At 47.1% G+C, this 26,641-nt stretch overlaps 1 protein-coding gene across 4 annotated transcripts in view; it reads left to right on the top strand.

Annotated features, from left to right (window-relative positions):
- Window positions 1-26,641, top strand: part of PRDM11 (PR/SET domain 11) — a 47,843-nt gene that overhangs the window by 4,662 nt on the left and 16,540 nt on the right. For all 4 annotated transcript variants that reach the window (XM_057408714.1, XM_057408715.1, XM_057408712.1 and 1 more), the window contains exons 2-5: window positions 14,975-15,093; window positions 15,637-15,740; window positions 16,616-16,878; window positions 17,798-17,865. In XM_057408714.1, coding sequence (XP_057264697.1) covers window positions 14,978-15,093; window positions 15,637-15,740; window positions 16,616-16,878; window positions 17,798-17,865 — 551 coding nt within the window. In that variant the 5' untranslated portion in view covers window positions 14,975-14,977. The remainder of the gene's footprint in view (window positions 1-14,974; window positions 15,094-15,636; window positions 15,741-16,615; window positions 16,879-17,797; window positions 17,866-26,641) is intronic.

The following is a 26,641-nucleotide window of genomic DNA, read 5'->3' as shown; positions in this document are numbered from 1 at the left end:
CTGCTCCTCGTCTTGCCCCTTGTCATGCTCATGGTGTATTCCATTGCAAGAGCTTCTGTACAGCATTACTGCCTGAAGATCTGTCATAGCGAGTGATGTTTCTTGGACCAGAGCTCCTGTGCAGCTGCAGTTTTATTGCCTCCTCTTGCACTGCTCTCTGCAGTAATGGATTGAAGAAGGCCTCAATTTCACAGGCTCTGTTCTCTCTGTCACCTCCTCTCTGCTACTGAAGGTGTCTTTAAATAAAGCTTCTAGAGCAATGCTCCTGAAGCTCCATTGTGAAATTGTTGCTTTCTGGGAGTCCCTGCTAGTTCAACTTCACCTTGTAAATGGATTCCAGAGCAAATCCAGCCTTCCAAAACAAAAGCAGAGAGAATAAGGTGAGAGACAGGTTCGTGTCTCCGGGCCTGGCATCTTCAGGAAGGTGAGGGAAAAGTGCTTTAGAAAGGGAGGAAGTTTGTGGGCAAAATAAGGCAAATAAAGATTGATGGAAAACACAGAGTAGTCCTGTGGCTTCTTTGGAATGTGAGAGCATCCAAGGTGGATGGAGGAAAAGCCTGGTGAGGAGGGCAACACAAGCATCCCGTGTTAGAGAAGTTTTTCTTTGAAATGCCCACTGTGTGATAGGCACTACATTACTAATAAAAAGGACCAGGAAGATTTAGAGCAAGGAGGAAAAGCAGCACTTCCCAAACTGCACATAACTGCAGGAACCCATGTTTCTGCTGCAAGACAGTCAAGCAATTAAAAATACCAACGCTTAAAGCTTTGCTGTTGTGCTTCCTGGTCACGTTGGCCTGTTTGTGTGAGCAAGATAGCTCATATCCTTGAGAGCTGTTGTTCCAAGGCCTCCTCTCCCTGCAAATCAGCACTTTGGGGTTTCAGACTCTCAAGAGTTTCTCTGCAGTCAGAAGGTAAAAACATTATACATATAATTTAAAGTTTAAGCTGCAGAAGCTGGCAGCCTCCAGAGACAGATCAGTAATGCATACTGCAGAAGACTTCACTGCAGACCCTTGGTCATGGACAGCCATCACTAAGGGGCCCATCAGAAGGGTATTGTAAGCAGAGCTGTCCAATTTGAGCACACTCTGATAAATGGTTTCATTTCTCTACCCCCTTTTTTCTCTCCTCCCTTAGGCTTTGGCTTTTCAGCAAGGGTAGTTTTACTCCAGCTGTAGTGACTTGTCCTGGAGGAGGGATTGCTGTTCACAAGCGAGTGTTGGCATTGAGCCCTGCTGGGGCTGGCACTCTTGGAGCTTGGCGCGGCTGCCTGTGTCACTGTCAGCTGCAGGTTGGCTTTTGTAGTATCATAGAATAGTTTGGGTTGGAAGGGACCTTAATGCTCATCCAGTTCAAAACCCCGACCATGGGCAGGGACACCTTCCACCAGAGCAGGTTGCTTCAAGTCCTCTCCAACCTGGCTTTGAGCCCTGGCAGGGATGGGGCAGCCACAGCTTCTCCGGGCACCCTGTGGCAGCACCTCAGCACCCTCATGGTAAAGAAGCTTGGCTGTGGGTACTTTGGGTGATGTATGAGGGCAGAGAGGTGAAAATGCATGGAGGGTGATGTGGGGAATTAGCAGCTTTAGAATTGCTTTAATGAGCTAACCCTGAGAGCATCCTGTCCCTACAGGCCCTTGTCCAAAGCCCCTCTCCAGGTTTCCTGCAGCCCCTTTAGGCACTGGAGCTGCTCTAAGGTCTCCCCTTAAGGAGCCTTCTTTTCTCCAGGCTGAACCAGCCCAGCTTTCTCAGCCTGGCCCCAGAGCAGAGCTGCTCCAGCCCTTACAGCATCTCTCTGGCCCCCTCTGGACTCCCTCCAACAGCTCCATGTCCCTTGTGTGTTGGAGGCCCCAGAGCTGGATGGAGGACTGCAGGGGGGTTCTCCCCAGAGTGCAGTAGAGCGGCAGGTTCACCTCCTTTGACCTGCTGCTCATGCTCCTTTTGATTCAGCCCAGGACACAGTGGGTTTCTGGGCTCAAGTGCATGCTGCCGGGTCGTGTTGAGCTTTAATGAGCTAACCCTGAGAGCATCCTGTGCTGGTCCCCAAGCCAGGGGCCATCCCTGGGCTGGCTCCAGGCTCCTGAGTACAGATCAGGGCACTGTGGGCACACAGCCTCTGTGGCCCCAGAGTGTTGAAGGCCAGTAATTGGAGCTGATGTTAGTCAGGGACATCAGCTGTTTCCAGGCTGATAACTGACGTGACATATTGCGCAGTACATTCCTTTTCAGTACAATGAAGCTTTATTTTGAAAATATATCATATAAACTCTATCATAATATGCTGAGTGGAGCTAAATGTGGTCCTTCAACTGCAGATTCAAGCAGCTGAGCAGACTTGAGTGTACATAGCATCTTCATTGAAAATAGATTTCTTTTCAGCTGGGATTACCTTCCCACTCCTCACATGTTCCTTTTTACACCCTTCATTTGGATAAACCTTGACTTCCTCGTGTGTGGGGGGGCGGGGATTGCTCTTCTGTTTTGGTTTGATTTCTTTTGTTCTGAGGCTGCTGCAGTACTTCATGTGGTCTGCTGCTCTCATTAAATTGGAGGACTTCTGCTCAGAAAGGCTAATGCAGATGTTAAATATGCCACAGTTTGCAAAGTTCAGACCTGTTATGCCTTCAGGAGAAAGGAATGAAAACACTTGGAAACTGACTGAAGGAAAATCAATACTGATGGCACATGGGTGTATTTTTGTGTCACTGTGACCAACAAAATATGTCCTACAGTTCTCCTGTGTACATACCTAGGCACGCAGATTATCTTTTTTGAGCTTGAATGAGTTTAATCAGCTTCCCATCAGGACTGGGAGAACATTTGTATGTGCAGAATGTGTGTAAGTTGCTTCATTCATTGGGAAACTCTTCCTAAATGATACAGTGAGGGACCGCTGGATGGGTGCAGTGGTACCTGACCCTCAGGGCAGAATCCCACCAGCTAACGCTGCATTGCTGTTGCTAATGCACTACTTCCAGAAACGTGCGTACTGCGTGTCCTGGACTTGTTGGGAGCTAGCTCCAGCTAAATCTGATGCTAACATAACCTCCTTAGGTGTGGTCTTTGCTGGTGGTTGATGGTCATGAGGCCCCACTTGGAGCACTGTCTGCAGTTCTGGTGTCCCCAGCGTAAGGAGGGCATGGAGCTGTTGGAGCAAGTCCAGAGGAGGCCACAAGGATGATCAGGGGCTGGAGCATCTCCTGTATGGAGACAGGCTGAGAAAGTTGGGGCTGTTTAGCCTGGAGAAGAGAAGGCTGCGTGGAGACCTCATAGCAGCTTCCAGTATCTGAAGGGAGCCTACAGGGATGCTGGGGAGGGATTCTTCATCAGGGACTGTAGTGGTAGGACAAGATGTGATGGGTTAGAGCTTAAACAGGGGAAGTTTAGATTGGATCTAAGGAAGAAATTCTTTACTGTGAGGTTGGTGAGGCACTGGAATGGGTTGCCCAGGGAGGCTGTGAGTGCTCCATCCCTGGCCTTGTTCAAGTCCAGGCTGGACAGAGCCTTGGGTGGTATGGTTTGGTGTGAGGTGTCCCTGCCCATGGGAAGGGGGCTGGAACTTAAGGTCCTTTCCAACCCTGGCTGTTCTATGATCTTCTTAGGGGGGTCAGTGATCTGTTGTAGTTCCTTGTGACTTGCACACCTGAAGTCGCTATGATGTGCTCCCTCTTATTTCTGGACTAGAACTGAATGAGTTCTTGGGCTCTTTCCACTCTTCTGCTAATCAGTACTTTAAAAACGTCCGCAGTGTAGAGGACCAGGTATTTCTGGTGCCTTTACCCAGTACCTTTATATAGAAGGTGCACAGGGGATGGTTGAAGGAATGGACCAGGAATGCTTGGCTGGAAATCTGTTGTAGTTTGCTGTGTTAGAATATACAGGGTCTGAACACCCCTCTCTGTATGGAAGTGAATGTGCAGGTCATATGGTAGTGATGGTGAATTCAGCACACGGATATCTGATTTCTTGGCAGATTGGACACTGGGAGTATCTGGACTGCTGCCTGCCCCAAGGAAAAGAGGGTCAGCATGACCCATGCTCAGCCAGTACTCATCCAAGCTGTGTAATGTGAACCCCTAACCTGTAGACAGATTTACCAGCCCTGAATAATGTCTGTTGTGCTGTGTGATCTTATCTCCCTAATGGCCTGCAAGAGGGTACAAATGAGGAGAAATAAATATGGCTTTTGCTTTTGCTTCCTCTGCATTTTATGAAACAGTTGATTTGTTCTTGTTTTGCCTGGAGTGTTCACCAGTGCCTTTAAAGGACTGAGCTAGGGTTTTAGGAGTTTCAGAGCAAAGGAAAATATGATTTGCTCCTGTCTTCTTGTTTTCCCTGCAAATATTCTTCCCCTTTTTGCTGAACAAGTAAAAATAAAGTTTGCCATGTTCTGATGCCCGAGTAGAGTGAAACTACTGTAAGAGACATAGAGGAACCATAATGTAACATCATTCAGCAGAAATGAACAGGCACCAACTGGACAAATGGCAGCAAAGCAGGATTTTATCTTTATTTGGTGTCTGTACCCATAGTCCTGCCTATATGGGCGTCCCCCAGCTGCTGAGACACCCTGCCTGGGTGCTGTAGAGGCTTTACGGTTTGATGTTTGGCTTTTGAGCTGGGTGGTGGGATGGGGCATTGCTCAATAACCAGATGCCTACTGGAGGTCCAGAGGTGTCCTGGTGGGGTGGGAGTTTCTCATCTGCCTTTGGGATACAGGATTCTGGATTGTGCTTTGTAAGCAATACCATCTGCTCAAGAAACTTTCTGTCATGTGGCTGTATTGGGTGAAATTGTGTTTTGTGGTTTGTGCTTCTTATGTGATAGAATTTAAGGGCAGTCTTATTTAAACCTCATAGTGTGTATAAAGGCTGACAAACACTTGGTTGTCACTATTGCGTGTGTTAATGGCTTTGTGCAGGACAAGGTGAAATGCACTGAGCTTTCTGACTCGGGGGAACAGTCTGAATGTCGTGCTTAGCTTGGCCGTGGTTACAGATGTGTTTGCAAGCCTGTCATAGAGTCATAGAACGGTTTAGGTGTCCTGTCACTTTGTCCTGTCCTCTCCTCTAGCACCACTACACCTTCACCAGTGCAAGAAAAAATCAAGACTACTGTAGGTAGTCTTCTTTATTAAAAGATAAAGAGCTGGAACTTGTAGAAAAGCCTTGAGTGAAAGGCTGTCTTGTTAAAAGATGGATTGTGTTCTCCAGAGGGGCTAATTTAGACACTAAGGAAATATGTGTGGAGCTGATTGCTGGCTGGGTGCCTGTCACTGAAGGGCACCGGAGGCTGCAATGCCAGGCAGGGCTGGTAGTGCTGGCACTGCAGCCCATGACTGTTGGCTCGCGTGAATTCTCTCTCTGCCTTCCAGCTAATTTTATCCCGTTGATTTTTTCATGAATCATTTCCCATCTCTGTTGGTTAGAAATTGAAGTGGAACTTTGCTAGCCAGAATAGCCACATCTGCTATTTAGAAAGTACTGTCTGGGGTTTGCTTCCTGCCCACCCCCCCCACGCCTTCCCTTCCCCTTCTTTCTCACATCCGTCAGTGCTCACATACATGAACCGCTGGTATCGCTCCCCCAGAGGCATTTTTAGGCTGGCACAAGCGCAGGGGTCCTCAGGGTGGGTGGCTGGGCAGCAGGTGGGTGCTGAGTGCTATGTGGCAGGGTCCCAGGCGTGTGGCAGGGCTGGCAGGACCCCCCTGGGGTGGCTTGGGTTTCCTGCACGTGCTTTGTACAGCATGAAAGGCGCTCCTGTGGCTGTTCCTAGTGCAGCAGAAGAACAGGAGTGTGCTGCAGTGTCTCAGCCAAGTGCTTCCTCGCTCCAGCCTTTTTGTCTGCCCGTGGATGAGTAGGTGATACGGGCATTAAATTCACATCTTTCTATAAAGGCGTCTAAGTGATGAAAAACTTGACTTTTCCAGACCCAAAGATAACTTCCCTTTGTTAAGCTGTGCCTGCTTGATTGCCACTGAGGCTGCTGTCTGGGCTAGCAGCAAGGAATGGACAGAATCATAGAATCATAGTATCAGCAAGGTTGGAAAAGACTTTTAAGATCATCAAGTCCAACCATTACCGCAGGACTGCCAAGGCCACCACTAACCCATATCACTGAGGGCCTCATCTGCATGGTTTTTGAACACTTCCAGGGATGGTGATGCCACCACTTCCCTGGGAGGCTGTTCCAATAACTGATTACCCTCTCTGTGGGTAAATTTCCCAATAAGTTGATTATCCAAAAGTTGAGCCCTGTAAGTAGAGATCCAGGGAGTCTCATAGGAGTTGCATAGTGTAGATCCTGTGGGTAAGCAAAGTTTTGCTGGCAAGCTATGCTTAGGAAAAAGCATGTTCCCTTGAAACAGCGAGGCCTAGATAGATAAACAGGAGGAGGTGTCTAGCTTGTTGCTTGATGTTCATCTTTAATCAGTCTTGGTGGATTGCAGCAAATCCAGGAGACTGGAAGCGTGGTTGTGTTGGGATGGTTCTGGAAATGATAGATTGGGTAGCAAGACACTGATTCTGGGTAAATGTATAATAATTCATGCCTGAAACTTGATGTTATGGAAAGTGTCTTCCACTTCTCCAACAGATCTGATTTAGCTTAGAAGATTTTGTTGGTTTAAAGAAAGATCCATAGATGTGATATACTTGGATCTATAAGGCGGTTAACTCAGTGCATGAGGGCACAACTAATATCTAATATCTGATACCATAGAATTTCAATAAAGTACGAGTGGTTAGGAAGTCAAGGTAGTGATTGATAGTCTGCATCCAGTAAATAAACTGAAGTGGCCGTATAAAGAGTAAGGGGGGTGAAGGATACTCAGAACAAAAGGACAGTATTAGTGTACTAATGAATTTACTGTTTGTGTATTAACTTTAAAATGAACTTAGAAAATCATTTTTCAGCATCAAAAGATCAAGGCTCTGGCATTGCCATGTTAGACGAGGGGAGCAAATAATCCAGCTATTTTAAGATAGAGCTCGATCATTTTACAGAAGAGTCTTTGCAACATGATATGTGGAGACTGTGGCTTCAAAGAAGTGGACTCGGTGATCCTTCCCTCCAAAGGAGGCGAGGGAAGAAGCCAATTCTGCCTCACATTCAGTGATGCAGAAGAAGCCACAACTTGCCGCTGGCAAAACGTGTCGATGAGGCAAGTCTGGTGAAATACAGCTATTGATAGGGGAAGGATGGAGTTACTCAGTTTGTTTGGTAAATGGAGCCATTGAAACAGTCATTTTCATGCAGACAAGTGGAGAGTTATGGACCTGGGAAGGTATCTCCTGAAATCCGTGAAGGGAGGCCTGAGCAGTCCCGTGTAGGGGTCAGAATGGGCAGGTGTTTTCAGGGAGCCTCAGTGCCAGGTCCTGCCTGGAAAAGATAACTCTGATTTTGGACATACAAACAGGGAGGTGATGAATCAGGGTGAGGAGGCAGTTTTATGTCTGTAGTGCTTATATTTACTTCAAGCTTAGTCTGACACCAGCGTGGCTTTCTGGTGCCAGCATCTTGAAGTCATGCAGAGAATACTGGAGGAGTTACACAGAAGAATGACAAAAAACTGTTGGGAAGTTGAGAAGATGCTGCATGGGTTCATATCCAGGACTCTGCTATGTATGTGTTTTTATTCAGTGCTGATCACTGTTGCTGTCCAAACACCTTTCAACAGTGCCTTAAGAAACAAGACTTACGTCTGCCACTTGCTTGTACCCTTGTTCTGTCCTTGGGGAGAAAAATGGTGGTGTAACAGCATCTTGTCTTAGCACTGGGGGTTTGTGTATGTTTTAATTTTGTAAATGTATATATGTATATGTTGAAGAAGCCTAAGGCAAAAAAGTGCAACTGACCAAAGATGGTGAGGTTTGTTACATGGGAAGCAATTCTTCCCATGGTCACAAAGCAGCATCCCAACATGATGGCTATTTCAGCCTTTCCCATGGGGTTGCAGGGCCCTTTGGAAGAGCTGTTGACTGGTACCCAGAGCTAGAGAGATCCAGATACAGCATGTCCCTTGTTGGGATTAACAGTTGAAATGAACTTCTAAGAAGGTGTTGGCTTCTCTTCCCCTTGCTAGGCTTGGATGGAGATTTTGTCCTGTTTGTAGGCTAAAGGGCATGTGACGTACAGGGGATCAGTCAGGTTGACCTAATTCTCCTTTCTACCCTCAGACTGTGAATCTGTGAGATCAGCAGAAGGAGCTGAACAGAGTAAAAATAAGAAGTTTCCAGTTTAAGGGAATTATTTTTAATATATTTAAAAAGTGCAAGTCACTTGCTTGTTCTTCCAGCTGCAGTGAGTAGCTGCCTTGGCTCCATGGCGTGTTTCACTGTTTCACAGGCTTTAAGGCTTCATGGAAGCTTTACATGCACAGCATGCTGCTGTGCTGAGTCCTTACTCAACGCTTAATGCAGTTGCACCAAATAGTACCTGGTTTGCAGGGGCTTGTGCTGATCTATGATTTTTTACTATGAGGGTTCTGAGGCGCTGGCACAGGGTGCCCAGAGAAGCTGTGGCTGCCCCATCCCTGGCAGTGTTCAAGGCCAGGTTGGACGGGGCTTGGAGCAACCTGCTCGAGTGGAAGGTGTCCCTGCCTGTGGCAGGGGTTGGAACTGGATAAGCTTTAAGGTGCCTTCCAACCCAAACCATTCCATGATTATATGATACTAGCTTCTTACTTCATGATCATCAGCAAAGGGCAAATGCTTCCAGCTGACCATAATACAGAATTTTGTGTCAAATCCTGTAAAATCAGCATCATTTTCCACCTTTGCTAGAAGCCACTGTAAGACAAATTTAAGACTAGTTCAGGGATTATTTCAGAGGTTCTTCTTGCTCTGAAATGTGTCTGTCACAAAATAGATCATGGCAGGTTTTGATGACATGTTTTGCCAGTAAACCATTTAAAAGTGACATTGTGAACACATCTTGCATCCACTTGAAACGACAGGAGGAATTCCAGTTTGGCAAACGGGAATTTCCCTTTCCCCAGCCTGTCTACAGTGCGATGACACCAGGAACATAGTGGCACCCTGATGCTGTTTGTCGTGTCAGTTGTTGGTCTTGAGCAAGTCATTGAAAACACTGAGAACAGTCAGCCTTCCCTGCAGTAAAATGGGTTTAAGTGCTGTGGTTTTGAAGGTTTCTTGTAGTCCCGACCTTCTTTAGTGTCTTCAGAATTCAAGACTCAAAATGTTTCCTATTTTTTTTGGTGAATTTACAGCTACTGACTGTAGTGGAGTGATTGGCAATGATTTAACCAAGTCCTAATCATAGCCCGTGATGCTCAAAAACTTATATCATCCATGCCCTGTAATTTCCACTAATTGAGTTTGAATCTGTGACTAACCCAGCTTGTCTCCAGCTGTGCTGGCTGTGCTCAGCCCTGCTCTTTGGCTGTCAGAGAGCCTTGACCTTGCATCAAGCTGGGAGACAGGTCATCAGGTCTTTCCCTGACACCAGCTTTCAGGATGCAGAACAGCTTTGCCCATAGGAACATTAAGGGGGAAAGTTAAGCCAGCACTGTGGCAACTGTCAAGGCGAAAGCTCTTTTCCCAGTGGAGCATGGGTTTGGTTCTGTCCGTGGACAGTGGTCCTCCTCTGGGCAAACTAGTTCTCCCTCTTATTTTGTGGAATCTCTTGGTATTTGCACTGGTGGTGAGCATGAGCTGTGTAGCCACCTGGTACTTCATATAGTGACCTGATATGGTTAGCATGGCCAAGGACCTTGGTAAGTGAATTCACCTCGAGAAGAGCAGTCAGCTTGGGTCTTTCTTGGCTGTTTGGGGGGAGCTCAGAGCCTTGAATGCTTTGCTTTATTCCCCCTTCTTGTCGCATCAGTAGCTGACTGTTCTGGATTCCTATTTCTGATAATAATATGCAACTGTAGAAGAAGCATATGAATTCAAGTCCGTCTTTCACCATGGGCCTGCACTTTAAAACATGTTACAAGCTACACAAGATCTTTCTTAAAAGCAGAGGGGATGACCTCCAGAAAGGCGGCAGTGAGAAACTGAGTGGAGGAGCTGTGTGCTGAGGAGGGGATGGATTCCTATATGGCTGTTTCACATGCAAGAATGTCCCAATCTGGGAAACGTGCCAGTAAAATGTAAAATTAAAGCTCTGTTTTGGAGTCTGATCCGTGCAGATAAGAGTCTGAGGCTGTTAACTAGTAACTACAAGAGGGGCAATGATAAAGGCGGAATACTTGGAGACAGGAATTCACAGGTTTGTTCATGCTTAACCCCATTTCTACGCTTTTTTTTCTGCATTAGAGATTAACAGCTCCCATGTTCTTTTGTTTTCTACTTCCCTGATTGTGAGCAACATGGCGAACCCACTGCATGTGTCATGAAGATATGTGACGGGTCCTTATCTACTTTGTGAAGAAAGTGGGAGAGGTTATGTGGCACTGCCTGTGAACCCAGGGATGACTTTTGGGATGTGTAACAGTCACGCTCGTGTCCAGAGGACTTGATGTTGCATGCAAACAACACCTGGATCTTCACAGCATCCCTCTCACCTAGGGATCATCCCAGATGTTGTGGCTGCCCCATCCCTGGCAGTGTTCAAGGCCAGGCTGGACAGGGCTTAGAGCGTCCTGCTCTAGTGGAAGGTGTCCCTGCCCATGACAGGGGGGTGGAAGTGGATGAGCTTTAAGGTCCCTTCCAACCCAAACCATTCTGTGGTTTTATGACTTTGCAGTAGGCTGTGTGCACAGTGACACTTGGGAGGACTGGCTGTCCTGGTAGGCACAAGGACATGCACATAGCAGGCAAAGTACCTGCTGAAATATCTTCAGCAGTAACCAAGGAGCCTGCTCTGCTTATGCGTACATGGTGCTTCTCCACATCATCTGAAACCTTCAGAGGATCTTCATATTTAGGTGTTAGCACAAACACAGCAATAAAAATTGCCCCCAAAAAAGAGAAAAGAACAATGAATTGGAGGAAGTGTAAAGTACAGAATGTGAACTAGTCTCTTGTAGCAGTGGGAAACTGAAAGGGGGGGGAGAAAGGGCAAGAAGGAGGAACTAATGGGCAGTGAAATTAGCGAAACTCAAAACCAGCTTTAGATACATCAGAATCTAAACCAGTCCTGAAAGCAGTCACCTGCTGGTGCCTGGAACTGGAGAAATGTCAGATATTCTTTCCTGTAGCTGCTAGAAAAGTTGGATGATGGTACCAGTTGTAGCAGCAACGTGATGCTCTCTGCTGTAGCAGTAGCTTGGGGAAATACCAAACAGCAGCTACTGCTGCTTCCATGCATCCATGGATTTTAAAAGGGCTGCTGAGCAACACTCTGGGCCATAAATGCTGGTTTAAAATATATATATATATATACATACATGTAATGTGAGTTAGACTGAGTAAAAAGTGTGTGTTAGTTGCCAACAAGTAAGCTAATATCAAGTCTAATCTGGGCAAGCTAGAATAGTTGGCAGTCTGATGTTGGCTTCCAATAAAATAACACTAGCAGATAGGGGGTGGATTGGTCATGATTTAAGGGGGTGTTAATTGCAATAATCAGCCTGTTCAGATATTTTAAAATAGGGGTTTTGTGTGATTTTCTGATGTTGCTATAATTCTGCTTGATGAAGGTTAAAGCTTTGGTATGTGTTGTGTGTTTAATGCACTGAAGTTGTGCCACAGATCATCGGAATAAGCATCTAGAATGATTCAGTGTGTGGCATTGTTGGAGCAGGCCCAGAGGAGGCTACAAAGATGCTGCGAGGGCTGGAGCAGCTCTGCTCTGGAGCCAGGCTGAGCCAGGCTGGGTAAGTCTGGAGAAGGGAGACTTTCTTGCAGCCTTTCAGCACTCAAAGGGGGGTTGTAAGAAAGATGGAGCAGGATTTTTAGTGTAGGACCTGTAGCGCTAGGACAAGGGGTAATATTTAAAACTGAAAGAAGGGAGATCCAGGCTAGATAGAAGAAAGGAAATTTTTCAGTATGAGGGTGGTGAAGCACTGGCACAGGTTACCCAAAGAAGTGGTAAATGCTTCATCCCTGGCAGTGTTCAAGGCCAGGTTGGACAGAGCTTGGAGCAACCTGCTCTAGTGGAAGGTGTCCCTGCCTGTGGCAGGGGGCTGGGACTGGATGAGCTTTAAGGTCCCTTCAACCCAAACTCTTTGATGAGTAACAAAAACCTGATTAAATGAAAGGTCACAGTGTGACAAAAGGAGAGCCATTGCTGATAAGTGTATTTCTAGCAGTGTCACGTGGGAATTGTTTCTTTGGCTTGATTCTAATCAAGTGATGGGTGTTGGTCTCTTTTCCTCCAAGTGGTAGGGTGAGAGGAAATGGCCTCAAGTTGGGCCTGGGGAGGTTTAGATTGGATATTAGGGAAAAATTCTTTACTGAAATAGTTACCAAGCACTGGAATGGGCTGCCCAGGGAAGAGGGTGAGTCGCCATGCCTGGAGACATTTAAAAGATGTGTAGATGTGGCACTTAGGGACATGGCTCAGTGGTGGTGGCAGTGTTAGGTTTACGGGTGGACTCAATGGTCTTGAAGATCTTTTCCAGCCTAAATGATTATGTGATTTCTTAAGTCTGTTCTTGTCCTGGAGGAAAACTGAAGGGGGCCTACAAGGATGCTGGAGAGGGACTCTTCATCAGAGACTGTAGTAAGAAGACAAGGGGTGATGGATTTAAGGTTAACCAGGTGGAGATTCAGGTTAGATATAAGGAAGAAGTTCTTTACTGTGAGGGTGGTGAAGCACTGGCACAGGTTGCCCAAAGAAGTGGTAAATGCTCCATCCCTGGCAGTGTTCAAGGCCAGGTTGGATGGGGCTTGGAGCAACCTGCTCTAGTGGAAGGTGTCCCTGCCCATGGAAGGGCATTGGAACTGAATGATCATAATGACCCTTCCAACCCAAACCAGCCTGGAATTCTATGATTCTAAAGCATGAAGTTAATTTGGATTATGTTTGTGGGCAACACAAAATCTAAGCAAGTCACAAGTAATGAAAAGAGGCAAAAAAGTTAGTGGTGGAGTTGTGATCTCATGTATGCTGGGTGGGACCAGAAGGAGTTGTAGGAATGCAGGTACCGAGTCTCAGAGCAGGAAGGAGGGAGCTGTTGCAGGAGCTTGGGCTCTTAAAGCAGCACGGTTGTTCAGAACATAAACCAGGCAGAAAGTAAATGGGTTCTTGGACGCAAACATGGAAATCCTGAGCAGGGCAGGGAGGGTGTTATCGCCGTGCAAGGTGCTGCTCCCGTCAGCGCAGGAGTGCTGCGGCCGGTGCTGCGCAGGAATGTTGCTGATAAGTTCAGGGAGGACCATGAAAGAGGGGGAAGGCATACAGTGAAATGAGCGGCTCTGCCTGTAAAATAAACACTGGATTTCTTCTTTTTCCCTTTTTCCTTGTTGGAGACACGGCGTAGTTTAAAGGAGTTCACTGGAGGAAGCGCGGTGGCCTGCCTTGTGCAGGAGGTCGCACTGCATCATCACAGGGTCTCTATTGCTCCATAACAGGAATCTCTAGGAGGGAAGAGTAGGAAAGGAAAAGCCATTGTCTCTTCACAGACAGATGTCTGCATCTCTTCCTACTGAAGCCCTGGGGGTTGTGAGTGTTTTACCTCCAGGTGCCTCATCCACGAGGCTTCCAAATGGGTTGGTTTACTGACCAAGAGCATCTCCCCGCCAGCCAGCACCGTTGCAGTCCCCACAGCTAACCAGCTCTGGGGCAGCACCCATCTTTTCTCGGTTTTAATAATTTCCTTCTGCCCCAGCTGTTGCTTTTTGCCTTTTGAGCTGTTTTACTGCAGACTTCCCAGGAAAGGCTTCTCCTTTGGGAAGGGCAGGTATTCCCTGCCTGCAACAGTGGCTGGTGCATGGGGCCATGACTGGAGAGCTTCCCCCTACAGAGAGTGCAGACCAGGGGTTCAGCATTGCAGAATAATGAGTCCCTCCTTGCCCTTACTGTCACTTTCCTTCTTACTGGCTGTGGACATGGAAAAGAGGGGTGGGTCACAGGGAATTTTGGGGGCAGCAGCTGTGAAGTCTGTCCAATCTGGTATGGTGCCTGGGGGCAGCCAGTGTGCATGCCTTGGAGGAAGTCTTAAGACAAATGCAAGCAGCGTTCTGTTCCTTCTGTCAGTCTGGGATGCTGTGAAGCTTAATGGCTCTTCCAAAAATCTTGAGTCAAGCAATTCAGAATTATCATCATTTGCTTTATCAGTATTTTCTCTTCAGCGCCATCCCGTGAAGGGGGAGGAAGGAATTGTTATCATTCTGGAGTTTGCTGTCCTCAGATATCGTTAAGAGGTTTTCCTGGCTCTTGCATTGAGCTGAGAGAGAAGCATTTTCCCTGAAGCAGCCTGTGTGCCGGGAGGGCTGTGGTAGCTCAGGTCAGGTCATTGCAAGGGATGGGAAGGTTGAGAGCATGACTTGTGCAGTTTGGTGGAGTCCTGCAGGGCACTGTGGGCACTTACCTGTTTGTCCGAGGTGTATGGAGCACACTGAAAGCTCCATCTGCAGAGGTCATGGGAACTGGTATATGTTATATTAGAATCATAGAATCAAGTGATGGTTCATAGAATCATATTTGTAAATGGATCCTGGTTCATGCTACAACCTGCATTCCTCTTTCTTGTCATTCAGTCTCCAGACGCTTGCTCTGAGGTAGTGGTGCTCCGTATTTCCATAACACATCCCACCCATCCATCTTAAATTCCATGCATGACATTTTTAATGGGTGCTGTGGTGCATACTTCAGATTCCCGTGCCTCAGGTCGCTCCATGGTGTCTCACACACTTCACCTGACCTGCAACTGAACTGCTCTTTCCTCCCCAGCACGGGAAGGGGTTTCCATCTACTTGTGCCCTGGATGATGACAGTGACTCTTGGTGCAAACTTGCTCTGCTGCTGCATCCTGGAGGAGAAAGGCTGTGATTTCCTGGGGGAGGAAGGCTGCCATTTCCTGGGTGCTCATTTTTCTCCTCCCTCCCTTCATTCTCTTTCAGAACATGAGTGAGAACTTGAAGGACTGTTTGATCCAGACCCAGGCTTCCTTAGGGGAGATGGTGACAATAAAAACAGAGGCCTGCTCTCCGCGCCGGGACCAGGAGTATGGACAACCTTGGTACGTGGCTGAGCTGCAGTCCCGTGTACTCTAACCTCTTTCTCTCTACCTCCACCCGCCCCGAGCTTAAAGTTGGTTGTGAGGGGTATACTTGAACTTCTCAAAGTTATTAAAACCCTCCCATGTGAAGCTGGAAAAGACCTTTAAGATCATCAAGTTCAACCGTTACCCCAGCACTGCCAAGGCCACTGCTAAACCACGTCACTGAGAGTCTCATCTACACTGTTTGTGAATACTTCCAGGGACAGTGATTCCACCACAGCCCTGGGCAGCTTGTTCCAGTGCCTGACTACCATTCCATGAAGGAATTTGTCCTAATATCCATGCATGGAGGTGCTGTAGCTGAAGCTACCTGCTGTAGTCTGAGCCTTAAGCCATCTCAGGTACCAGCTTTTGGCAGGTTGGGCAGCAAGTGGAGTCATTTCTCTGCTGTAGGTGTCAGGACTAAGAGAGTTGATCAGGCCCCATTGCCTCTGCTCCTCTCTCTGTGCAGTCCCAGCATCTTGGTTGGTTAATGTCATCTTTCTCTTGTTCCCTCCCCAGCTCTGGAAGGCCTGACCCACAGTCCATGGAGGTGGAACCCAAGAAACTGAAAGGGAAACGGGATTTGATCATGACCAAGAGCTTTCAGCAGGTGGATTTCTGGTGTAAGTGTCTTGTGAGTGAGGGGAAAAACAATGCTGCCACTTGCATAGGCTTTGGTCTTTCCTAGTTGATGCCCTGCTACTTTAGGTTGGGAAGCAGGGGACAAAAAAGCTGGGGCAAATTTGTATGCTCCTCCAGCACATTTGCTAGGAAGCTGTTGCACAAAAGCAGTTTGTCTGTCGTGGGGCTCTGCAGCAGTAGGGAGGCGAGTGGAAAGTGTGCTGGAAATGTGAAAATGCACAGGAGCCTGCAAAACCCAAAGGCTTAGATTCAGAAACTGTGAAGGGACAACTCTTTTCCCCATATTCTGGGAAACGGTTGTAGTCACATTGGCATAGCTACAGAATACCAAACTGTAGGCCTGAGTCCCTGTCTGGACACAGGGCAAGTACCTGGGGCTGCTGTCTCTCTCCCAAACACTGAGTAAAGGCTGTATGATGAGGGTAATTGTTTTCAGGGTTGTTTGGTTTAGTTCCCCGCTGGTGTGTGGGGAATCAAACCTTTTGGCTTGAGGACACTGCTGCTATCCAGGGATATGCAGGGAGCTGCCAGCCTCTGTCTGTGCAGATGGTGGTGGCACCTTTCCCTGTGTGTAGCTCTTGGTGGTGAATCTGTATAGGACACCAGGGCTCATGCAGGCACAGGCGTTGGTTGGGCAGGCGTGGGCTGGGACAGAGCCCTTGTTGAGAGTTGTGTGGTGAAACAAGTGAGCCCTTGGTGAAGTGTCTGCATGGAGGCCAGGCTTTGGGAAAGGGGCTTAGCTAGGCTGGAGAGAGCTGGGGTGCACTGGCCTGAGTACTGTGTGTCCTGTGAGCTGCATGAGCTTTTACAGACATCACATCCTCCCACCCTAACCCCTGTACCCTCACACCCACAGTCTGTGAGTCCTGCCAGGAGTACTTTGTGGATGAATGCCCGAACCATGGCCCCCCAGTGTTCGTGTCAGACACCCCAGTGCCTGTTGGCATCCCTGACCGGGCAGCGCTGACCATCCCGCCTGGAATGGAGGTGGTGAAAGAGCCCAATGGGGAGAACGACGTGCGCTGTATGAACGAGGTGATCCCCAAAGGGCACATCTTCGGGCCGTACGAGGGGCAGATGTCCAGCCAGGACAAGTCTGCAGGATTCTTCTCATGGCTGGTGAGTGACTTGTCTCCCCAGTGAAGTGATGCCCCAGCCATTCAGCTCAGAGCTGGGGGACTTGTGGAACTGAATCTTAGCCATCTTCCCCCATCTCTGAAGATCTGCTGACCCACAGTAGGCAAACATCTACTGCCATAATTCTTAGCAGCTTAAGGGTGTAGATAGTGAAAGGAGACCAGGTGCCATGGCACCAAGTTCATGGCTGTAGGAAGCAGTTTGCTTCCTCTTGCCCCCTGGCCATGTTTTCCATCCCCACTCAACCCTGGGAATCCTCCAGTACCTTTTCCTGCTCTGGTCATTACTTTGAGGATAGAGGAAGGACTGTATCTAGAGATTGCAGAGCTCTCTCATGGACATGCAGCACTCCTTTCTGAGCAGAGTAGGTCATCCAAGAGGCCAGGAGAGAGGAGATCCAGTCCATCAGGAAGTGATCTATATGCAGACTCCAGCATCAAAACCCATAATTTTTCCCCCAGTACTACAGGCTTTGCTTAGCCTAGGAGATAGAGATGTCACTGGATGGACAGGTATTAATTATTAGGAGATTCAGGACTTGAGTTATAGGTGGGAAAATAATTGAGAGCTGCTGCTCTGAACTGCTGCTCACGCTTTTCTGTCTGTAAAGTAAATGTGTGTCTCAGCCCTGTGCTGAAAGGGGAGTTAATCTTCTGTATGTGAGGACTGTTAGCAGTTTTGTCAGCTGCATTCATAGTTCTGTATTACCTTTGTGCATAGGAGATGCTTCTTAGTTCTGAGTAGCCTCCACACACATATCCAGGGCAACAGCCTGTAGTACCAGGACAGCTGAGATTCATGTCCTGACTTAAGGCAGGAACTGAAGCAGTGATTTGAGAGTAATACACCTGCTGTCTGGACCAGCTAGTTGACATACTCCATCTGTTCTCTTGTTTCACAGATCGTTGATAAGAACAACCGCTACAAATCCATCGATGGGACAGATGAAACCAAAGCAAACTGGATGAGGTGAGTCCATTTCTCTTCTGCCTTCCCTTTTAGGGTTTTGTCTTCCAGAGAGAGGCCATCAAACACTCCTTGTTTTGTGTGACAGAAAACCAAACCAAAATGCCACTAGCCCTTCTGTAAAGGGTGTGCTTGTGGTCTTCCAGTGTTTATTGTGATGAGAATCCTTTGGAGGCACATCAGTGACAGGGACTAAAACAAGGATGAGTGTACATGGAGGATGGCTGTTTCCTGGAATGAGGACAAATGATAAAGATGATCCTATTTGTCCAGTCTTTCAAATACTGACAGGTCTCACTCCATTGTTTTTTTTTAACTTAGTTCAAATATTTGCAGAATGCTTTGCATTACTCCCAAGGTACCATCTGATTCTGTTTGGGGTTTTTTATCCTTTCCTATTTGATGGACATTGGAAAAGGTGCTTTACTTGTTTTCTTTCTGGGCTTCACTTGAAACAATTGTCAGTGGTGACTGTCATGAGTAGTGGCAGCTTTATTGTGTTAGGAGAAACATGGAGTGAGTTGCCTCAGCTCTGAATGCAGGAATGCTGCTTGTTCTTGCACTCCCTCTGCTGACCCAGCAGAGGAGAACCCAAATACCAGTCAGTGGGGCGGGCTCTGGTTTACCTGCAGCAGTAAGGGAACATGTTTAACCATGATGCAGTGCTTCAGGTATTGTCATGTACCTGCAAAGGATGTAGGTCACTCTTGCAGCCTCCCAAGACAGAGGCAGAGCACTGAAGTGCCTCCTGTGTATGGTGCATCACCAGGATGGGGCGTTGCGCACTGAAGCCTGTCCGACATTCAGACCAGTCCTTATTCAGGGGTGAATTTTGGAAGTGGCTGTTATCAGGAAGGCATTTCATAAAAGAGTAAAGCAGCGTGGGAATTCACTGGTTTGTTGGCTTGGATGTCTAGGATTTTCAGTTGGATTTTAGGAAAGAGAGACGGTGAAGTGCAGGTGGATGGAAGCCTGACCTCACTGGTCAAATGTGATTGCACCACTTTTGCTCCATGTGAGCGTTCACATGGATAGCAGCAGTTCTGGCCACTACCTTCACAAAGTTCAGCAAAGGATCTCATTTTTCTGTAAGAATTCCAGCTGTTTCACTACTGAATGAGAGAAAATGCTAGGCCTGGGTTGAGGCTGGAGTTGTCACCCCAAAAAGAGGCAGCGGTAAACAGATAGGTTTGGGGGCATTGAAACTAAATGATCTTAAGGTCCTTTCCAGCCCTAACTATTCTGTGATCCTATATATCTTGAAATAAAGAGTACAAAGTTCAAAAATCAGAGTGAGATTTTTCTGCTTGGATCTGGATCTCTATGTGATCTGGATGATAAAGAAGCCAGTGGGAAACATGGTCTTGGAGAGGAAAAATCCAGTGATGAACTCATCTTGCTGACATGAACATAAGCTGGATGTCTGGATTTATATGGGCACTACTCCTGGTCCCAGTACCAAGGAACAGTGTTCTTGTCTAAACTTGTATTTGCCATGGTTAGGTCTCAGGATGAGTGTGATCTGGGCCATTCTGTGCAATCTGGAAAGGAAAGGAGGTTATGGCTTTGTGGAAAGGGAATGTTTGCAGCCCTTCTGGGAAAGGATGTATCAAAGGACCTGTGCACGCTGTACCAGTCTTACTGATCTGTTTTCACTCTTGAAAATTGCTTCTAATAGCAGTGTAATGTAGAATCTGACAGATGGAGATAGTGGTCCTCAAAAAGCCTTGGTTTTGTTTGTAACCAGCTTTCAGAGGTGCACTGGATACCCTGTGCTAGGACATTTGATATGGAGATTACCCACAGAAACCCCACTGCCAGGATGCTGTAGACAGTGCTTTTTGTTTTTCAGATGGTGCTCTTTGCCATCACTCACAGGTGGAGTGCTTTGCAAAGCAGATGTACTCACCCTCTGGGTAGGTGGGTATGGCAAGGGGAGGGCAGCTTGGGCTGACTCCTCTCTCTTCTTGTAGATCTGGCTATTGTTTTTTGTTGTTTGACTACCACATCTGAGTCCATTTTCATGTTCCTGCTGAGAACAGTGTGTGCTCTGCAGCACTTGCTGGTTTCATTTCAAGTGGCTGTTTACCCAGGGCAGTGGATGACAGGGAGGAAGGAGCACAGAGCACAGCAGATGGCATGGCAATGGGAACATCTTCTTGCCCTTTCTCTTGTCACTCAGTTGACACAAACTCCTGATGCTGGGAGCATGTTCTCCTAAGCTGGCTTTGGCACAAGATAATGCACCCTTCATCCCTCTGTAGAGTATTGTGTTTCCAATACTTTAGGAAACTCCATGGCTTTTACCTGCAGGGATGTGTGCAAACATCTTCCTCTGGTTTTCTTTTCTGGGGGATCAGGGTGACCTATTACTATGGATTGCAGCAAACCTCAAGCAAAATTGGTGCTTGCTTGGACACAGACCATAAACTGCTGCTTATGGGAGTTCTTGGGGCTTCTGAAGGACTGTGTAGATCCAGCCTGGTTGTTCCTGATTATTTATAAGGAATTTCTGTTATTCAGTTGTTGGGACCTCTAAAAAAAATAATGGATCAGACCAAAAATGAAAGTAATTCAGGAAGTCCAGTTAACATCCCTCTGAGTATCTATCACTTCCTAGCTGAAGTGCCTCATGTGTGGGGTTTCCAAGCTAGTTGGGGCATTTATAGTCTGTGTCCTTTCTTCCATGTGATTCCCTGAGTTCTCAAGCTTTTGGCACAGTTCAAATTCATCCTTTCCCTCAGCCCATGGGGAAAGGGCTGGTGCAAGACTTCCTCATTCCTTCTCCTTTGCCTTCCTTTCTGCCCCTTTCCCCTCCAAATGCAGTAACAAAAGAGGTTACAGAGAGCAAGGCTGTTCTGTAAGTCTTCCTGTACGTATCTTCTTATAGTGGAGATGTCTGTGATTTGATCTTCATACAATAATAGAGCTTGGAAGGGAGCTTTGGTTGGGTCCTCCAACAGCCTGCTCAAAGCAGGATAAATAGGTCTTTTAAGTTGTTGGTTTGCCTTTAGAGGACCATTTAAACGTAACACCTTTAAAAGTCAGGGTTACTGTGTCTGCCCATGTGTTTAAGGGCAGTTAAAGCCACCAGCCTCTGCACAAGTCATTTTGTCGAACTCCATAAACTGCTCTCTGTTACCTTGCAGCAAGGGGAGCAAATGTTCTTATCCATTACTGAAGCTTATGCAGAGCAAAGGGATCCTAAAGTACTGAAGCACTGTGATCCCTGTAAAAAACCTACTGGAGAGCCCTGGAAAAAGTATCATGCTTGTTTCTTAGAGGCCAGGAAAAGTGGAGTCGGTTGATGCCTTTGTGTGGTGATCAGTAAGTGTTCCGTGTCCTCATAGTTACAACATCACACGTGTTTTTAAAGGAATAGCTGTGCTGCCTTGCACTTTCACATTGACCTGGGCTGAGGTGTGAATTCACAGCCTCACAGCCTGCTAAAGCCCACACAGCATCTCCAGAGAGATGTTTCCAGGCATCAGTGACTGCTCCTAGGGACATTCTGCATGCTAGAGAAAATGCTTGAGGGGAAAAGATCTCTCTGCCAGTAATGCTGTCTGCATTTTTATAAGGAGGAGGTTAATGTGCCTGCTGGGAACCTCACCTTAATTGAATTTGTAATTAAAACTGGCCAGAACTCATTACTCTTTGCATGGTGAATTAGCTATTAGAATACTTAAGTTCTCTTAAATCATTTTGACTCAACTCATGCTGGAGTAAAGGAGTGGAAACGCTCAAATCTAAATATCCAGGTCTACCACATGTTGTCCTATGTGCATTTAATGGAATACCCTGTGTGGGAAGAGCAAAAAGGGCTCTAATTCCCCATGGGGGCAGCTTTGCTGCTGAGCAACCATAGGTTCAGCTTAGAAGAGGGGGTTCTTGACCAGATCTGGAGAGACTTGGGTTGTGCAAGCTCACCCCTACCCAGGGGCACTTGGCAAATACAGCTACTCCTTTTCACCAGGGCAGCTTGTCAGTGGAGGTGTGTTTCCACCACATGGAGGCACTGATGATACTCTGGTTGTAGGTACCATTGAGAATAGACGTGAAGCCCAGTTTTACTGAATGTGATAAAAATCAAACAGTAAATGTTCCTTTGCTCAGTGTTCTTTGCCTCCTTCCAGTGTTCAGGTGGGAGAACTCCTTTTCACTTTTATTTATTTATTATCCCCTTGAGGTCAGTGTAGCAGGTGCTTTGCTGGCTCTCCATCATTTCATTACCTGGCTCTCCATTGTTTCATTACATCTTCTCTCCATAAATGAAGCTCCACCAACAGTCTCTCAAGGATGCATTTACATTTGTCCTGGCGAAATGCATCTGTGCACTTAGCTCCCAGCCTGGATCTGAGCAGCATTTCCTACTGTTTTTCCAGCTTTAACCAAGGTTAGCAGCTTCTGACACTTATCCCAGTGGAGGGCAGCAGTGTCAGTGAGATTCATTAAGCAGCAGTGTGACAGCACTAAGGAGAAACCAGAATGATACCTGACAAGGGGCACTCTGCCTTTCTGTAGGTTCTTAGTCTGCAGCCCACAAGCACGTGAGTGCATCCCAGTACTTCTGCTGGGTCACAGCAGTGCTGGAAGGCACCTATCTCTGAGGAGATACCAGCAGGGCCATCACAAACGTGGGGCAAGTGGGAAAAATGCCAGGGCCTTTGCTTATACCAACCTTTCAGGAAGTATTTTGAGGTGGCTGAAGCCTGCCTGTGAGAGACAGGGCGTTCAGCTGAGATTTTGGAATTAAAGGTAATTTAAGATAGCATGGTAGTAGCAAAGTAGTAGCAAAGATGCTATTGCTATTACATAGCATCTTTGGTTTCATTTAATTTGGGACCATAAGCAGAAAGCAAGCTAACACACAGGAAAGCCAATAGGTTTTCCCTCGCATGGTGTCACTTCAGAGTTACAGTTGTTAGGTGTCCCAACCATTAAGATGTCTTATTTCTTGTATGTTACATATTAATATCCCTTTTAAACATTGATTTTCTAGGCTTGTGGTGACAGCTTTTGGAGGCACTTCATAGTAACACTGAAGCCGTCTACCTCAGATGACCAAAGAGGTGGTAAATGCTCCATGCCTGGCAGTGTTCAAGGCCAGGCTGGACAGAGCCTTGGGTGACATGGTCTAGTGTGAGGTATCCCTGCCTATGGCAGGAGGTTGGAACTGGATGATCTTAATGTCTTTTCCAGCCGAAACCATTCTGTGATTCTGTGAATGTTGTGTTCTCCCCCATAACTCCATGCTGATGTAATTTCCTAGCTGAGAACTTCCTTGATGTGAGGACCAAAAAAGTTGACCTCTTTCAATATAGCTCCCAACATCCCTGCTTTTAGTTGTGTTAAGATGTGTTAAAGCAAGTCTTTTCTAATGTATAGCACTAGAATAACCATTTTGGCATTTTCTTTCTCTCTGCTCTCATTCAAGTCAAGGCATACACTAAGTTTTCCCAGCAGTTCTGCTCCTCCGTGGCATCTGCTCTCTTCCATGCTGTTCTCCATGCTCATGCACAGCATTGGCCAGGGTGTTCATTATTCTCCTGTCTGCAGTCCCACCTTGTTTATGTGCTGGATGTTCACATAGTCTGTTTTCTTCTTCTCTGTTGAATAGATCTGCCACTGCCTTTGTTCCCCTAATAAAAACCACAGTTAGGACTAGTGTTTTGTTTAAGTTTCCTTTGACTGTGGCTGGAAGAATTAACACCCTCCCCCTTTGGACAGAAGTGCCTCTTCTCAGGATGCTGCCTCCTCTTCTCAATGGGCTGAGGCTACGAGTTGTTGATTTGAAGCACCGCAAACTGGGTGCAGGCTCCTGTCAGCACCAGTGACAGCAAAGCCTAGCCGGGAAAAACAAGTGGGTGGCCTCATTCCTTTTGAGAACAATGGGAAATGACAACCATTTCTGGGTGGAACAAGGGTTTGCAGTGGAGCGGATGAATGCTGTATGTGCCGTACTGCTGGTGCTGAAGAAGAGACTTTTCCTTAGGAAAAGCAAGTTGCAGAAATAGCCCCTCAGTCTAGTAGGAATCTCCCTCCCCTGCAAAACATCTCAGTTTGATGTAGTCCCTACATGACGTCCTGCAAGTTTTAACAGAAAGGGTGATGTAAAAGTTTCCATTGCATGTTGTGCCAGGCAGAACAATAGGATATGCTTCAGGCCTCTAGATTTCCTCAAGAGCTCATTTCTGAGCAGTGTCACTGTAGAAGCTAATTCACCACCGTGGTTGTGACTTCTCATGCTTATTCCAGAGCACAAACTGCAGTAGGTGATGTGAGGCTGTGCTGAAATCCTCACAGCTGAGCCAGGGCATCAGACAAAGTGTAAGATTTCGTTGTAACTGTAAAGCTGAAGAGGCTCCTTTTACACTGTAGTGTCGCTTGGTGTTTTTTTTTCTTAAGCTTGGGAATTGCTTCTTAAATCATGTGCCTTTTCCTGGTGCAAGTGAGGAAAACTGAGAGGTTGTTGCAGGTTGGGGGGGGAGCTGGATCCCACCCAGCTCCTCTGCCCCAGTGCTGCACTGGCCAAGTGGCTGGCTGCAGGGGGATGCTTTGCGTTGATTTCCTTTTACCCAATTGTGCTTTGTGGGATGTTCAACCCAAGGAACATGGCTGAACGAAAGAGGAAGCCCAAGTTTTCCAAGGAAGAACTGGACATTCTGGTCACTGAGGTGACCCGAAATGAAGCCATGCTGTTTGGGAGGGAGACAATGCGTCTATCCCATGCTGACAGGGACAAGATCTGGGAAAGCATAGCCAGGCAGATCACATCAGTCAGCCAGGTGCCCAGGTCTGTGAAAGACATTAAACACAGATGGGACGACATGAAGAGAAGGACCAAGGACAAACTGGCCTTCATGCAGAGGTCCCTGTCCAGCCCCGGCAGCACGGGGCGGCCCTCGGCCATCGTCCTGACTGCCCACGAGAGAGCCATCGAGTCCACACTGCATTCGACACGCCAGAGGCACAGCTACCGGAGAGTGGATCCAGATGTGGTTGACAGCCCGTCAACAAGCTGTAAGTATCACTGCCTTAACACCTCTTTGTCTTATGCTTGCATATCTCAGTGTGACACCACAGGAGCGTTGTGTGGTTTGTGAGATGCTGGGTTGCCTTGTCAAGCCAGGTCCTTACTGCTGAGTTTGGTTTCAAGACAGCCTGCTCTGCTGGGGTGTTGAGATGGATTGAGGGAAAGCTGTTTCCCAGTTAAAATCATCTTTATCTGTTTATCTAGTCCTTTTCCATGCTTCCTTCTAAGGGTAGATGCTGTTCAGATTCCACTTGCTTAATGGGTCATAAGTCTGAACTAATCTTACAAGTGAGGGAACATCTGTAGTTGAAGTGCAACTACCTCCAGGTCATGAAGAAGTGTTTGTAAAGGATTAGGAGTTCTTCATCTTGCATGCACCCCAATAAAACAGCAGTGCTATCAAGCTGAGAATCATGTGCCAGTTACTAATGGACCACTGCATGGTAACCATCTTCCAGGAGGGCTGTTGAGGGGGCTCAGTGCTCTTTGGTGTTGATGCTCTGAGGCCCGGCCACTAATGATTTCTCACTAGTGTTCTGAAGAACTGAAGTGTCTGAAATAGGTAGATGATGGCTCTCTTCTTCCTGGCCCTGCCTTCCAAGTTAATCTTCTTACACCACAACTCTCAGACACCTTCCAGTGCTGAACCACAACCTGCTTTTTGCGGGTTCTTTCCCCACTTGCGTACATATGGTTGTCTTGCGTGGAGGTGCAGCTCAGAGGTGGTCTCTGAGCTTCTAGGGATAACAGAGGAGAGAAAGAGGAGATAATTTCTTGGGAAGTGAGCCAACTAACACTTCATGGGTGGCACTGTCCTACCACATTAGGTCTTATATCTGAAGTAATGTTAATGGGAAGGAAGGACAAAAGTCTTCAAGAGCAAAGTGGGACTTGATCATTCTTTGCACCTATCTTGGAAGCCAGTTGCGCTATTTCAGAGGTAAAATGAATACAGCTTGTGCAAGGAGGTAGTGGGCAGTTGCAACAAGTGAAGTGTCTTTTGCCTGTACCTGTGAACTGGCACATCATTAGACTAATGAGAACTTCCCCATGGTGTTTTGCTTTGGGTTTGGTTTTGCATCAAGTATACTTGCCCTATTAATACAGGGTTTTGCTGCTGCTGTACCTGACTGCCTGGTTATCCCAGTGATGCCAAGCCACATTGTGGCTTTGCAGTTCAGACTTCATGAGCAGCTAATACTACATCTGTGCTTTGCTCAGAGGATGTAAGAAATGACATGGGAGGAGGGTTTTGACATGAGGAACCAAATGTGTCAGGGTGTTCAGAGACTGGACCAAAGGCCAGGAGCCTTTGTCCCTCTAAAATGTTCTAGCTGCTTATGGTTTTGGGGAAGGGATTCACTGCTACTGTCTGAAATAGATTTATGTTCTAGTAATGAACAATGCTATGTACAGGCTACCTTGGCAGCTTGGATTCCTCCTCTGTTGACTGGGTTTGCCTGCTCTTGAGGCCTCTTAGGGCTAAGCTTGTCACCCAGATGCTAATGTTGCAGCACTTGCATGCTGAGCTGTGCATCAGGAACTACAGGCTTGTGTCAACTGGCAGACTGTGGAGGGGAAGGGAAAAACTCTTTTTCCCTGTGCTTTGAGATACCATGAAACAGAAGTTAGAGCTGTGAGAGATTCACATCAATAATCTGTGCTTTCTCTTCTATTCAAGCTGATGAAGATGAAGAGATGCCAGGCACTTCTGAGGGACACTGCTTCTCATCGCTGCAGAGG

Source organism: Pezoporus wallicus, unplaced genomic scaffold (genome assembly GCF_028554395.1).
Source record: "Pezoporus wallicus isolate ANWC-B61680 ecotype Strahan unplaced genomic scaffold, APGP_CSIRO_Pwel_v1 contig_6382, whole genome shotgun sequence".
Taxonomy (NCBI): Eukaryota; Metazoa; Chordata; class Aves; order Psittaciformes; family Psittacidae; genus Pezoporus; species Pezoporus wallicus.
This window is presented reverse-complemented; position numbering and strand designations above follow the sequence as displayed.